The following is a 16,211-nucleotide window of genomic DNA, read 5'->3' on the forward strand; positions in this document are numbered from 1 at the left end:
TACTCACAACAGGTTTCAGCAGCGCGCGCCTCAGTCCACCATCTTTTACTTACACACACACACACACACACACTGATTATACTCACCGAGAGTCCTCGCGCACCGAACCCGAACCACAAGCATGAAGAAGTTTCTCGCGCTCGAACCAGTGAAGATGAAAGAGGAGCGCGAGGACACCGCATCTATCCCGCTCACACCGCGTGCTTGAATGAAGGGCGGCGCCCGCGCGCACTAAAGAACTCCCTCATTAACATAAATCACCCGGTCAGCCAATAACAACGCTCTATTTTACTATAAAGCATCAACAGAAGAAAAACACCAAAATAATAATAACTATAACACATATAACTGTAATAATAATGTATTATTATCATGAATTATAAATATAATAGTATTTATATAATAATATAGTAATACATATAACATTGTTACATGTTATAATAGTTATAATAACAATTAATTTAAACATAATATTAATAATACTGGTGATAGTACACTGTGGTAGTGAGGTAAAGAAGTGAGTACAGGCAGGGTGGAGTGAGTGGCGAAGAGTGGCTTTGTGTTAGAAGAATATTTGAAAGTCTACATGACATTGGTGAGGCCTGCTGTGCTATAATCAAATCAAATCAAATCAAGGTTTATTTGTCACATACATGGTCATACACAGTACAACTGGCAGTGAAATGCTTTATGAATGCTTTATATGGCTTGGAGATGGTGGCACTGGCAGAAAGACAGGGGAGCTATAGGTGGCAGAGTTCATTAGAGGAACAGCACAGGTAGCTTGTCTTGGAGATGAGTTCAGAAGGCGATATTGTGATGGTTTGAGCATGTGCAGAGGAGGGAAGAGAGTTCTATAAGGATGTGTTTATAGATGAGTTGAGGGAGGGCATGAGGGTGGTTGGTGTGACAAAGGAGGATGTTCAGGACAGAGTAAGAAGCATGATCCACTGTAGCGACCCCTCTTGGAAACAACCGTAAAAAGAAGAAGTGTGTGTGTGTGTGTGTGTGTGTGCGTGTTTGTGTGTGTATATACTGTATATATATACATCAATCAGCCATAACATTAAAACCACCTCCTTGTTTCTACACTCACTGTCCATTTTATCAGCTCCACTTACCATATAGAATCACTTTGTAGTTCTACAATTACAGACTGTAGTCCATCTATTTCTCTACATACGTTTTAGTCTACTTTCATGCTGTTCTTTAATGGTCAGGACCCCCACAGAGCAGGTATTATTTAGGTGGTGGGTCATTCTCAGCACTGCAGTGACACTGACATGGTGGTGGTGTGTTAGTGTGTGTTGTGCTGGTATGAGTGGATCAGACACAGCAGTGATGCTGGAGTTTTAAAATGCTGTGTCCACTCACTGTCCACTCTATTAGACACTCCTACCTAGTTGGTCCACCTTGTAGATGTAAAGTCAGAGACGATCGCTCATCTATTGCTGCTGTTTGAGTTGGTCATCTTCTAGACCTTCATCAGTGGTCACAGGACGCTGCCCACGGGGCGCTGTTGGCTGGATATATTTGGTTGGTGGACTATTCTTAGTCCAGCAGTGACAGTTAGGTGTTTAAAAACTACATCAGCGCTGCTGTGTCTGATCCACTCATACCAGCACAACACACACTAACACACCACCACCATGTCAGTGTCACTGCAGTGCTGAGAAGGATCCACCACCCAAATAATACCTGCTCTGTATTTTTTTTTTTTTTTTTTATCAAAACGATAACAACTAACTACAAAATTAAGTTTTATCTACAAAACATGCCAACATATAACAATCAGCACAATAAAAACACAGTTCAAAAATGTAAACATAGATTATGGTTTTTAGCCTCACATTTATTCTTGTATTTTTATTAAACACTGTGTTCTGGTAATTGTTGCAGCACGCAGGAATGCGATGCAGAAATGCACCACCCTTCACTTGCATCAATATTTATGTTAAGTAATAAAGTAATATTTATGTTAAGTAATTATCAGATAGCTAGATAGACAAATTGTTGTATTGTAGAATAAGAAGTGATCTTTTTATATAGCACATTTAACTCGTTTATTAATATGTGTGAGAAATAAAAATATGTGTAGTAGCAGCTTCTGGCCACAAGAGGCCAAGCTACACTTTTTATTCAGACCTTTCAGTAGTTTATTTATCATGAGGAAACCCATGTGAACACAGGGACAACATGCAAATTCCACACATGCTACACAGGGACAGCATGCAAACTCCACATAGAAAATTCTTGCAAAAACACTACCAAAGCTAAACAAATGTGTCATTTTTAATTGAATCGGGTAGTGAAATGCGACTGAATTTGCCATTTTGTTTGTAAAATATTGCAAACAAACATCTGGTGGGAACTTGGCTTCACATGGCTTTCAGATATATAAGTATGCCACTAACATAACCACTTCAGGTAATGACCGGATTGTTACTGTGCATGTAGCTGAATGGTACAGATTTTGTTAAAACTGAGTTAATGTTCTTTTTTCAAAAAGTTTGAAATAGTCTGGTTTAAAAATTTTTTAGTTCCCAGTATTCATTCTGCTTGGGTTCTACACACATTTCTGTTTGTTGTAGCATTTCTGGATGCAAACACTGATGTAAAACATTAAAACTGGATAAATAAGGAGTTGTATCGTGCTTGCATGGTAAACTAAACCTAGTAGATGCTTGATGGTGTCTTGCTAGGACATCTCGATAGGACAACTTTTCGTCTGGTAGAGGAGATTGCCTGTTAATTGTGCTGAACTCTGTGCTGTTCACCATGCTTCCCAGTTCTTCATCTGAAGTTGATGCCAGCGTGTCATTTAGCTCCTCAAAATCTTTGTATCTTTCTTTCTCGATAACGTAGGACTGGCTTTGTAAAATTGCAGGAGAAACATATTCGTAAATGTGACCTTCTGAGTTCCTGATTTCTGATGTATCGTTGTAGTTGGATTGTATGTTTGCATGATTCTTTTTGCGAGCTGTTAAGGTGGGCATTGTAAACAGGCCGGCAGCAATGAAGACAGATGCAATAAAAATTAAAAGCAAAGAGAGAATGAACACTGACAGAGGGACTGCAGAATTCGGAGAGTCATAATCCTGTGCCATCTCCAAAGTGATGGGACTTCCAGGAAAGGATTCCTCTGATGGCAAAATCTCAGAAGCATTGACATCAAACTTGTCTGAGCAAAGATAAGATAAATGGACGTGACGTATATCCTCTCCTGTCATTTGTGTAGGTGATTTGCAAATCACCCCGTTTACTACACTTTCCGCTTTTAAATCCTTCAACCATTTCATCATTTCCAAATTGGAACAAGAGCAATCCCAAGGGTTCTCAAAAAGATCAATTTGCACCAGTGATGTCAAGTCCTCCAAGACACCACTGACCGGCAAGTTTTGTAATTGATTATTCCGTAAATTCAGTTGTACGAGGGTCACCCCTGCAAAGACTCCTATCGGTAAGACTTTAAGAAAGTTGTTATTAAGGAAAAGCAATTGAAGATTGGGTAGTTGCTCAAAGGTTCCTGATTTAATTTCTTTTATGAGATTGTACTCCAAGTAGAGAAACTGGAGATTCTCCAGACCACAGAACATGTATGCAAAGAGGCGCTCCAGTAAGTTTCCATTTAAATACAGTCTCCGTAATTTGCGTAAGTCTGCAAAAGCTTTGCTCTGAACAACAGATATCTGATTATTGCCCAAGTGAAGCAGATCCAAACTAGTAGTGCCCAAAAAGTCTGAGCTGTACACTGTAGCAATGACATTTCCAGTGAGGTAAATTTTTTTTGGATTATGTGGTTTAGGGTTCAGATCTGAGATGTGCTCAAGTTTCCTTTCTTGGCAGTTCACATTCAGTCCAAAATCTGAAATTTGGGGATTGCAATTGCACACAGAAGGACAATCTGGAGAAACTGGGGATTTGGTTTGGTACACCATGATTTGTCCATAATTTTGTGATTTGCTGAAAGAAACTGTCAAAGATGGTTTGATACGTAGCTTACCTAATTGTTGGCTACTCTTTGTGGGTTGTGTTGAATGTACAATATTTGACATAACTGCCTTAGGTTTGCGAAAAGCTTCAGCATTAATTTTATACTCTCCTACTGCTCTTTTTGAACAAAGTTCCTGCTTGGAGACCTGAAACAAGTTACTTCCTTGAAGCCGAAGTGGCATTTCACATACCAAGTTGCCTGCTAGTGACATGCTTTCTAGCCAGTCTTTAAGGCTGATAATCTCGCATGAACAGTTCCAAGGATTGTTGTCAAGTAGTATTTCAACAATTTTGCTTAAATGTAAAAGAAGGTCTTTGTAGAAAAGAGCTTTTAGCTTGTTTTCTCTAAGGTCAAGATGAGTCAAAGGAACAAAATAGAAAATGTTTTTTGGTAAGATAGACAATAAGTTGTTGTTCAAAATCAGCACTTCTAGGTGACGCAATCTGTTGAAGGTGTTTGGCTCAATGTGACTGATGTAATTGAAGTCAAGTTGAAGATACACCAGACGTTCAAGGCCATCAAACGTGTCATCCATGAGTGCTCTGATTTTATTGTTGTTTAAGTGTAAGCGTTGTAGTCCGCTAAGTCTGTTGAAAGCCCCTGGCTCAATTTCAGCTATGCTGTTATTACCCAAATGCAAGATTTGAAGCCCTGTGTAACGAAAAAAATCATTCGATGAGAGTTTTCTTAGCAGATTTCCAGTAAGGAATAGCTGATGCACAGTGAAGTCCAACAATTCAACTTCAGAAAGACTTACGATGCCTCTGTTTTCACAGCTTATTATTAGAATTCCTTCTCTGTCCTCGCAGCAGCACATCCTTCCACAAATGTCCTTAGAAATGTCAATGGTCTCGCTAACGGACAGAGATATAATAACGGATGATATCACAGATATCCAGATAGTCATGTTTATGAAGGTAGATGATCACTTTAATGCTTTAACACCTAGAAAGAAGGAGAAATATTAACATATTATAAAATGTTTTAAAAATACTGTTAAATATATATATTTTTTTATTCCTTAATGAATGTAACTAGACCACTTGGATAAGACATTTATTTCATGACTTGTCTTGGAATGACAGTGTTTTTTTCAATGTATTTTTTTCTTAAACTAAATGATTTCCTTATTAAAAGTGGGATTCTGAAAATATGCCAGCCCAGAAATATGCAAACAGAAACTAAAATGATTCATTTGTACATACAGGGGTTGGACAAAATAACTGAAACACCTGGTTTTAGACCACAATAATTTATTAGTATGGTGTAGGGCCTCCTTTTGCGGCCAATACAGCATCAATTCGTCTTGGAAATGACATATACAAGTCCTGCACAGTGGTCAGAGGGATTTTAAGCCATTCTTCTTGCAGGATAGTGGCCAGGTCACTACGTGATGCTGGTGGAGGAAAACGTTTCCTGACTCGCTTCTCCAAAACACCCCAAAGTGGCTCAATAATATTTAGATCTGGTGCAGGCCATGGGAGATGTTCAACTTCACTTTCATGTTCATTAAACCAATCTTTCACCAGTCTTGCTGTGTGTATTGGTGCATTGTCATCCTGATACACGGCACCGCCATTGGATGCACATGGTCCTCCAGAATGGTTCGGTAGTCCTTGGCAGTGACGCGCCCATCTAGCACAAGTATTGGGCCAAGGGAATGCCATGATATGGCAGCCCAAACCATCACTGATCCACCCCCATGCTTCACTCTGGGCATGCAACAGTCTGGGTGGTACGCTTCTTTGGGGCTTCTCCACACCGTAACTCTCCCGGATGTGGGGAAAACAGTAAAGGTGGACTCATCAGAGAACAATACATGTTTCACATTGTCCACAGCCCAAGATTTGCGCTCCTTGCACCATTGAAACCGACGTTTGGCATTGGCACGAGTGACCAAAGGTTTGGCTATAGCAGCCCGGCCGTGTATATTGACCCTGTGGAGCTCCCGACGGACAGTTCTGGTGGAAACAGGAGAGTTGAGGTGCACATTTAATTCTGCCGTGATTTGGGCAGCCGTGGTTTTATGTTTTTTGGATACAATCCGGGTTAGCACCCGAACATCCCTTTCAGACAGCTTCCTCTTGCTTCCACAGTTAATCCTGTTGGATGTGGTTTGTCCTTCTTGGTGGTATGCTGACATTACCCTGGATACCGGGGCTCTTGATACATCACAAAGACTTGCTGTCTTGGTCACAGATGCGCCAGCAAGACGTGCACCAACAATTTGTCCTCTTTTGAACTCTGGTATGTCACCCATAATGTTGTGTGCATTGCAATATTTTGAGCAAAACTGTGCTCTTACCCTGCTAATTGAACCTTCACACTCTGCTCTTACTGGTGCAATGTGCAATTAATGAAGATTGGCCACCAGACTGGTCCAATTTAGCCATGAAACCTCCCACACTAAAATGACAGGTGTTTCAGTTATTTTGTCCAACCCCTGTATATTCTATAATGTAATTCAACATTGTGGCAAGATTTAGATTATAATTATAATTTAGATTATAATGGGTTTAGAGGTTTCCATGCAAGAAAAAAGACCATGTTCCAAAATTGGCAGCATAAAACTTTGTTTTTAAACACACTGACAAAGAAATGGCAGAAGCAGGAGTGTTTCTTGGATGACATTTGACCATCCAGACAGAATTCTCTCTAGTTTCATGTTTCATGTGCTTAAAAATTATATGGCATAATAGGTTTATGACAATCCTATGTCAGTATATTGACGGAGGATCAAAACAGAGAAAAATAAAAACAACAGCACTACTAAAATTTGATCAACACCACGATGTACAGTAGGTAATTGTTCTTGCATTGTTCTTCTCAACCAGCACATTTAAACACAATTATTAAAGCATCTGGAGTGCAGACTGTAAAGTAGATCACATCTTTCATCCTTCAGTGAAAAACTAATTATTCAGGACTTTTACAAGTGCTATCACAGAAGGATTAAAGCTTATCTGTAAAGATGCTGACTTTGTCTGCTGTGAGTGCTGGCAAAAAATATTTATCACAACCTAATTGAAATGAAAAATAAAGTTTAGTTCACAATTTATTTAAAATGGCGCTTATTCGTTGGATTAACTGGTAAATAAATAAATGAATAGAAATAGAGAAAAAGATAGAGACACAGAGAGAGAGAGAGAAGTTGGTGATGACAGGCGTGCAAATATCAGCGCTAACCTGAGGGCTTTGACCTATTTTTTCAATGCTAATCTTCTCATTCTTGATCCATCTTGATTCCATTCCATGTAGTGTTCTACTGTTTCCGAGTGAATAGTAGAAGGTTGTACTCACCGTCAATAAAGAGAGAGAAGAGAAAATCATTCAGTAATAAATCTCAGATGATTGTATAGGATTCCATTTCAATGTGTTCATGTAACAAGCACGCTGACTAATGAGAGGATGAATGCTGCAATGTTTCCTCGTCCTCTCTGGCGACCTCCTTCCTTTCCTCTCTCACATCTTTCTCCGTCTTTTCTAATTTCTCTTTCTCCTTCTGTCCTTGTCCACTTGTTTCTGTCTCCTCCCCTCTGTGATTGTTTAAATAATTCACTATAATACATGATCATGTAATAAAACTCATTTACAAGAGACTAAGTCCACCTACATCTTTTTTCTTCTTCCTTCTACGTTTCTGTTCATCGTCACTTTATTTTTTACTGACTGGGTTCAGATGTCAAAACTGTGGGTAACAGTCATTCACATCTGTTTATGTATGCATTCTTAAGAGTTCTGAGTACAGTCAACAAAAATTAAACTCCTCTGCAGGGTAGCTCCTTTAACTTCTGCATGTTGTGAGATGGATCGTCCTACAGTGCATCTCCTCTACGGGTAACAATGCACTTGTGCCTGACTGTCCATGCAATCTCAGGGAAACATGGTTCGCCGATCTTTCATTGCTTTGATGTCCAGGTTTGATGTCTGCATGCCCACTGTAGGTGCTTCAAGTGTTAGCCAGTAGTTAGCATGAACACTTTGACTGGCCTGTGACTCTGCAGCTCTGTATACAGAGGGGTTTATTGCACTTTGTGTTGTGACACATTCATCTCATCCCCAGGATTAAAATGTTTTGCGGTTTGATTCACAGTAGATCTTTTGTTGATAGCATGTCCTCTGGCATTGGTGAGTCTTGGCCACCCAAAAAGAATTGTGGCTTGTCCCTACTCGGGCCACTGTTGGTGGGTACTCACCATGGCTGCCTGTGATACCATTACCATTGCTGTTTCTAAGATAATTTAACTACAATCAGCCAAACACCTAACAGATCTCTCACCTTCACATGCACCAGTGCTACAGAAAAAGCATTGTCATGAACATTTGTGGGTGTAGTTTAAGGTTTTAGCTTATCAGTGTAGATTTAATGCATGTCATGATTAATAAGCTGTTTATTAAAGCACAATTAACTGTTCTCTGGTTAACCTAATTCTATTGCCATTAAATGCACAATCACTTCACTTATAAAACAATGAGTCTGAGAAATGGGAAGCGAGCCCAAGACACTTCCTCATTTGAACTGACACTAAGTATAAAAATAAACTGGGAGCTTCTGTGGTCAAGTTTCACCAGTAAACATTTTAAAAAGTTTCCACCATAAAACTTTGCATGCACCATGCTTTCCAGCTTTTACTGTTTGCTGAACAATGCTGAGGGGAACACCAAATATCTAAAACTGAAAGCATTCTGACTGCCAGTTGGCCAAGTTTTTAGTTTTTTCCATAGGAGGAGGAGTGCTGGGCTGGCACTTCCCTTTTTCTAGAGGCAACACTGTGTGAATTAAACAACATCAATTATTCCACTCCAGAAGCTCTAACAGTAACTATATGAAGAAAGGCTAACATGGTAAGAAATTAACATTTCAACTTATTTTAATAATCTTTCATGTCACAGGCTGTGAAACATGGATGCTGGTGTTGCATATTATAAAGATAATGTATGAAGGTGGACAAAATACCAAAAACCTTTAATAAGATCTTAACATAAATGGGCGAGTATTGCAAACCCTTTGGCTTAGGAACTGTTTAAATATCTCTTTAAATGCTCTTGCACCAGTTTGGCTGCAATATGACTGCAATATGTCTTTTGCTTGGATTTTTTTTTTATTATTTGGTTGTTTTTGTGGTTTGGGGTGTTAAGTATTGACCCTGCAAAGTGGTGTCCCACATTTTCAGTGACCCACTTTTGCACTTTGCTGATGTTCAGTCCATGTTTCAAATCACTGCCAAATACTTTTGAGACTTTCTGTAACTATAGTATGCTGCATTGAAGTTAAACATCTAAAAGTCAACTTTGGTTATGTCCACCGCTTATAAAACTACAGTAGATGATTCAATTAATTATATACTTTAATTTTCTGTTGCACATCCTTACAGGAGAAGACTCACATTTATTGGCTGAGGCTGGCATTCTGTCTAATGGTGGCATTCCTGATCAGTCCAGCTACATGCAGGGTAGGCTTAAAGTTCCTCCGGAGCCAACCATGTGATGTCCATGAGAACACGACTACAGGGACTCTTGTGTTTAACTGTCGAGGACGGGGATTAAAATATGTGCCCAATGTTTTAAGGAATGCCACCAGCCTTGATCTATCTGAAAACAATATTGGGAACCTTACAATGAAAGATCTGAAAGGTTTGCAAAAGCTGATCTACCTCAATCTAGGATGGATGAACCAAGATCACGGGGTGAACATCACCACAAGGGTTTTCGCAAATTTGACAAGCCTGCAGATGCTTTTGCTTAATGGAGCTGGTCTAAAACATGTGCCTAACCCCCTTCCAATGTCCATAAACAAACTAATTTTGTTAGAAAACAGGATTACCCGGTTAAATGCCAGCAGCTTCTCAGATGTAAAAAATCTGACTCATCTAAACTTGTCAAAAAACTGCTATTACTGGAACTACTGTTTTATGGTCTTCCAGATTGAAAATGGAACTTTTTCCACCCTGACCAAATTAAGACATTTGTCTTTGTCATATAATAATCTTACTTATGTTCCCAGAGGTCTGCCTGTCTCCTTAATAACCCTTGATCTCGCTTCCAATAGCTTAAGGTACATTGGAAAGGACGATTTCAGTAAGCTATTAAATCTTAAAACCCTTAAAATCCAGGGGAATTGTCCACGCTGCCAAAATGCCCCATTTCCCTGCATTCCATGTCCCAATGGTTCTATTGAAATTCATGAACAGGCTTTCGACCACCTTCGAAAGCTTAAATTACTGCACCTAGCAGGTAATTCTTTAGAGTACATAAAAAAATCTTGGTTTAAAAACATCTGGAAGCTGCAAGAGCTCTACCTGTCCTACAATTTGCTGACAAAGGCTATTGAGGATGGAGGGTTCTTGAGTAACCTTCCATTGCTGAGAAAACTTGACCTTTCATTTAATTACAACCTGAAATCTTACCCCGACACTGTGAAGCTAGGATCCAGTTTTGCAAACTTGTCCTCTCTTCATACGCTGCACATCCAAGGTTTGGTTTTTAAATCAATAAATCAGTACACTCTTAGTCCTCTTTATGACTTGCAGAATCTGTCCACATTGGACTTAGGAATCAATTTTATTGTTCATGTCAATTCAAGTGTGTTTAAGCTATTTCAGAATTTGAAACTGCTGTATCTGTCCGAAAATCGTCTGTATCCAATCACCAACTCTGAATATAGAAAGTCGGGTACTGACGACCACCTGGCTTATAACCTGCCCATGCTGACCAGTTCAAAAAAGGAACAGTCTTTTGAGATCCAGAGAAAACTTGTTAAAATGGAGTGTTATGCTGCTGGCCGTGTGTTGGATCTGAGTCGAAACAATCTGTTCTTTATTTCCCCTCAACAATTTGTGGGTTATGAGACCATATCATGTCTTAACCTGTCTGGAAATGGCTTCTCTGCAGCGTTAAATGGAACAGAATTTGCATCTCTGTCTTACCTGAAATACTTGGACTTGTCCTTTAACAAGATTGATCTGGCCTACGATAATGCCTTCAAAGAGTTAAATAAACTTGAGGTGCTGGACTTGAGCTTCAACCCACATTATTTCACTGTGCCTGGCGTGACCCACAACTTGCAATTCTTAAAAAATTTACCCTTTCTTCGAGTGCTAAATATGAGTAATAATGGCATTTTTACTTTGACGACTAAGCAGATGTACAGTGACTCTCTCAATGAGCTCCAGTTTCAGCATAATTACCTGGGAAAACTGTGGAAAGAAAAAGATGAAACATACGATAAAATCTTCCAGAATTTAAAAAATCTGACACATCTGGACATATCCTACAACAACATCAACAAGATCCCCTACAGAGTCTACACTTACCTGCCAGACACAATGAAAAGATTGCGACTGGCCCACAACGACCTGACAAGTTTTAATTGGACTTTGATGAGGAGGTTCAAACATCTGGAAGAGCTCATTCTTAGCTCCAACTACTTGTTGTACATTAGTAAGAACATTAGTGTAGACATCCCTTCTTTGCATTACCTTGACCTGAGCCATAACAAAATCTCGCAGCTGTCTAGTGGGTTTCTTCTTGGTGCCGTCAACCTCCACTGGCTCGATGTGAGCTATAACAGACTCGCCACCATCAATCAGTCCACCTTCCCGTCTAAAGCTGAAAACCACCTGAGAAATTTGTGGCTCCATGGCAACCCTTTCCGCTGCACATGTGACATCATGGACTTTATTCTCTGGATCTATCAAAGTGACATGAAGATTCCCAAACTGGCCACTTCAGTAAAATGCAGTCGTCCTGATATAAAGAGGGGCAAAGGGGTGATATTCTTTGACATTAAAGAATGCATTGATGACCATTTAGCCTTTCTGGCCTACTTTTGCTCCACCTTGCTTATTTTGGTGGTTACATTTGTAGCAACTGTGATGCACCTGTTTTACTGGGATGTTTCTTACCTGTTCTACTATTTGAAGGCCACATTTAAAGGCTACCAGGACCTAAACTCTGAAGATTGTATGTATGATGCCTTCATCACTTATGACACCAAGGACCCGCAGGTCTCTGAATGGGTCCTAAATCATCTCAGGTTTCAGCTAGAAGAACAAGGTGAACACTTACTTCCAGTCTGTTTGGAGGAGCGCGACTGGATGCCTGGATGTCCCATGCTGGACAGCCTGAACCAGAGCATTCGTCAGAGTCGTAAGACAGTCTTTGTTCTCACTCATTCCTATGTAAACAGCGGCTCATTCAAGATGTCCATGTACTTGGCACACCAGCGGCTCCTTGATGAGAGCAAAGATGTGATTGTGCTGCTGCTGCTTGAGCCTGTACTGCAAAACTCACATTTCCTTCGTCTGCGGAGGAGACTATGTAGTCAGAGTGTCCTCGAGTGGCCTCGGACACCTGCTGCTGAGCCTTGGTTCTGGCAATGTCTGAGGAATGCAATCCGGATCAAGAATAACGTCATGTACAACAAAATGTATTCCAAATACTTCAGCATTGTGGAAAGACCAGGAATAAAATGATGAACATGGACAACTGCCCAATGACATTCTGACAACTTTTTTTAAACGATTAATTTTAACTTAACCATTTCATGTGGTCAGGGTTCCTACTGACTCTCTAATGCAAACCTAGGGGTCAGCAGAAGCAGACATTTTACTTTCTGCTTGTTTTTAAGGGGTGGGTGAAGTAGAAACGAGTATCCAGAGAAACCCCACAAACCTGTGGAGAACATACAAAACTTCTAATGAACATTAAACAGAATTAAAGATTGAACCTTGTCCCCAGGACCCATGTTGTAATGCAGCACCCATACTATCAGCTGTGGTATTGTGCAATGTTTTTTTCACTGTTCTGATTAATGGTGGGGCAGCAGATTGTGCCACATGGCACCAGGCTTCTGCAGACCTGGGTTCAAACTTTGCCTTTTCTCCACTGTCTGACAGAAGGTTGCTTGGTTTTAAATTGTCCTTTGTATAAATGTGGTAGTGAATGGGTGAGTGTGTGAGTTTGAGATGCCCTGAGATAGAATGGCACCCAGTACCCACAGTGAAGTGGTTATTAAATATTAAATGTTAAACTGAAGTGTTTTTTCTCCTTGTAACATTTAGCTAATAAAGTTTATGTGAACTGACAGGAAGCTTTTAAAGCTAGATGGTCAGCTTGCTGTTCACTTAACTGAAATTATTAGCTTGCTGTAATTGAGTGCAAAAGTTTTCGCAGCCCACAACAAGAAAAATGTACATTTATTTATGTCAGTGAATTTTATTGATTTTTACAACTCTCACTAAATGAATGAAACACATGCTTTTTAAGTAAAAAAAACTTTATACATTTAATTTAAAGTTGTAAAGATTTTGGAAGACCTGCAGGTGAAAATATACTCAGACTCAGCTTTATTGTCATTTTCATTGTCATTTTATGGAGTCATGTACATGTGTAACATAATGAAATATGAATAACAAATACAATGTTATGTTAAAATAAAACTTAAGATATAAAAAAAGAAGTATAAAAAAATAACTAAGATAGTGTATTTTAAATATTTACATTTACATTCACAAGTATTGCACAAGAACTACAGCAGCTTTATGTGGATCTAAAGTGCATGATTTCAAAATATAGCAGCAGCTCAAAGTTTATAGCAGCAGAAAAATGGCAGCACCAGGTCACAGGTGTTTAAAGTGATATAGAGACATTCACTTAGATGACCTTCTTATTTCTCATTTCTGATTGTGATTGACTACAACTGTTGACTTCTCTGTGTCTAAACCCAAACTTTTTATACCAACAGCAGCCAATTCACATTTTGCATGTTTTGATAGGTGGGAGAAAACACAGTAGCCCAAGGAAACTCACACAGACACACATCGAACAGGGATTGATTGCAGGTTCAGTGGACACATGTTGGTGTGCAGCACTAATTACTATTATTATGGAACCTGGAGTTTTTCAGTGTGGGGGTTCACCTCCAAAAGTCCTTCAGTTTTCCCCCCACAGCTACATTGCTAAATTACCCCTAGACCTATAAATACACTCACTGAGAACTTATCTAATACGTCTATTATTTGATGTTATACAATAGCGAGTGTATTTATTGTTATTAATAATAGTACTTATGATAATAATAATAAATCACAACGTTTCACATTTTATGTGTAACGCCATCTCTGGCCGTCAGGTGTCTCTCTCACACCGTTTCTCTGCAGCACAGCATTCACATGGGCGTTGGCCAGCGCTTTTCTGATTGGCTGTATGCAAGCAAACTGTATGACGTTTTCTTCTCATTTGCATACGTTGTTTATAAAAGCTGCGGCTGCTCGATTTCTCTCAGATAACGGCAGTATCTAGAACAAGCTGGTGAGTGAAACTATTATTTTTTTATATACTTTTATTACACATTATTTATCTCATATTTGCTTTTTAGAACGCTTTTATATTCGATTTTATTTTAGTAACAGCCTAATTTACAGTGTATATTATTGTGCTGCTTAAGAATTGATGCCTCTGAAATAATTGGACTTATTACATTAAGTACAAATGTGTAATTATGTATATACATGGTATTTAAGAGTAAATTATTGTGTTTGGCGGCGTCAATAAACAAGGAGTGAGAAATGTAATTATACTGATCCTCATACATTCTAACACAAACAAAGCATCAGATATTAGATATTCTCACCATTATAAAATATTCAGTGTATTTCATTTTGTTCACTTCCGCATTTAGGATTCCAGCAGCAAATATTGTAACTAATACATTTACGTTTGCATAAATGTGGTTTTAAACTAAGTTAACAGACCAATTAGCAAATATTGATTGAATGAAAAAAAAAACTAATTATTTTTTATTTGTTTTTGTATTTAGAAATCTGCTGCAGAAATGTCTGACAAACCAAACCTGGAGGAAGTGACCAGCTTCGACAAGAGCAAGCTGAAGAAAACTGAGACGCAGGAGAAAAACCCTCTGCCCTCAAAAGAAAGTAAGATTCTCTTATTATTGCATTTCAATAACGTGCACGTACACGAAAGTAAATGCATATCTTTATGTATATGCTTATTTTCCAGCTATAGACCAGGAGAAGCAGGAGAGTGCATAGTGAATCTTCACATCCTGTCAAGCACTGCCTTTAATCACTTTCCTAAAAATCTGCTTCACTTTTGTACATTCTGACTGGAACCTCCTTTTATAAAAGACCTCTAAAAAAGATGGATGTGGACTTTGAGATTGTAAAGCGAAGGAAGAGATGGAGCTTCAACTTCATGTGGTCGAGATTATGGCGGGGCTTCGAGTTCAAATGACAGATTTCTGGGAGTTGAAGGTTTTAAATACAAGTTTGAGAATGTTTTGTAAAACTTAAAATATATAATAAAATTTTAAAAAGTACATTTCTAGTGGACATTATTTTTTTTTTACTGATTTTTAATTTACACTTGATTAAAGGTGAAAAAGAAATGTCAAAGATTATGCAGTATTTATTTTAATATATCAAGCAGTATCGGCCAGTTAAATGAAATATTTAAATCTTCTGCAAGTTGACCTTAAAAGTCTTCAGTATTCATTCATTCAAAAGAACTTGTTTGGATTAGTAGTTTATAAAATGACTGGTTTCTATACAATTTCATGCAGAAGTTCAGACACCTGTCATTAATCCCATGTGTACAGAGAACACATTTAAATATGAAATTTAAATTAAAGTTGTTTTTTTGTGCACAACTATTAACTTCATATTGGAAAATAATCAGGTTAGAATCTAAGCAGTGCTGTTGGCCGGCTAGGCATCTACACATACTGTACATTATTTGGCTGTGTCTGGGATGAGGGGATGGTCAAATCCCTGCCTTGTATTTGTACTCTGTCTAGTGTATTCTGCCCTGCTCCCAGTTTTTCACGCTGGAACCGGAACCGGACACGCCACGACCCTTATGAGAATAAATTGGTTGATTAAAATGAATTATTTAAGGTTAGATATCTCTCTGTGAAATTTACCAATAGTGCCAATATTTTTGGAGCTGACTGTAAAGAGAGATATAAACACAACTCCATCCCACATGTGTTTACATGCATTTCCCCAGATGTCTTAATCACACCCGGTTTCCTGTTCCCAAGGTGTTACATCCACATAAACAAAGACATACACTGTCTCTCGGGTTTTTCTGCTGGGGGAAGACTAATTTAGCTATCATTGCCATGTCTTTAGGGAGTGTACTCTCTCTCTTTCTCACACACACATAAACACACTGTATTAGCAGTAAAATATCAACC

General features: G+C 38.8%; 3 protein-coding genes across 3 annotated transcripts; 2 read left to right on the forward strand and 1 right to left on the reverse strand.

The window, feature by feature from the left end:
* Positions 1-2,525: 2,525 nt before the first annotated feature.
* On the reverse strand, positions 2,526-4,901 carry slitrk5b (SLIT and NTRK-like family, member 5b). Its single transcript, XM_063006029.1, has one exon. The coding sequence runs from the start codon at positions 4,899-4,901 to the stop codon at positions 2,526-2,528; it is 2,376 nt and encodes a 791-aa protein (XP_062862099.1).
* A 4,510-nt stretch (positions 4,902-9,411) lies between these two features.
* On the forward strand, positions 9,412-13,081 carry LOC134324044 (toll-like receptor 8). The gene has a single exon (XM_063005696.1). The coding sequence runs from the start codon at positions 9,412-9,414 to the stop codon at positions 12,466-12,468; it is 3,057 nt and encodes a 1,018-aa protein (XP_062861766.1). The 3' UTR covers positions 12,469-13,081.
* Positions 13,082-14,202: 1,121 nt separating this feature from the next.
* LOC134324294 (thymosin beta-11-like) lies at positions 14,203-15,332 on the forward strand. Its single transcript, XM_063006051.1, has 3 exons — positions 14,203-14,305; positions 14,814-14,928; positions 15,014-15,332. Exons 2-3 carry the CDS (start codon positions 14,829-14,831, stop codon positions 15,043-15,045), a joined length of 132 nt encoding a protein of 43 aa, XP_062862121.1. The 5' UTR covers positions 14,203-14,305; positions 14,814-14,828; the 3' UTR covers positions 15,046-15,332.
* Positions 15,333-16,211: the final 879 nt, after the last annotated feature.

The sequence above is a fragment of the Trichomycterus rosablanca genome, chromosome 12 (assembly GCF_030014385.1).
Source record: "Trichomycterus rosablanca isolate fTriRos1 chromosome 12, fTriRos1.hap1, whole genome shotgun sequence".
NCBI classification, from domain to species: domain Eukaryota; kingdom Metazoa; phylum Chordata; class Actinopteri; order Siluriformes; family Trichomycteridae; genus Trichomycterus; species Trichomycterus rosablanca.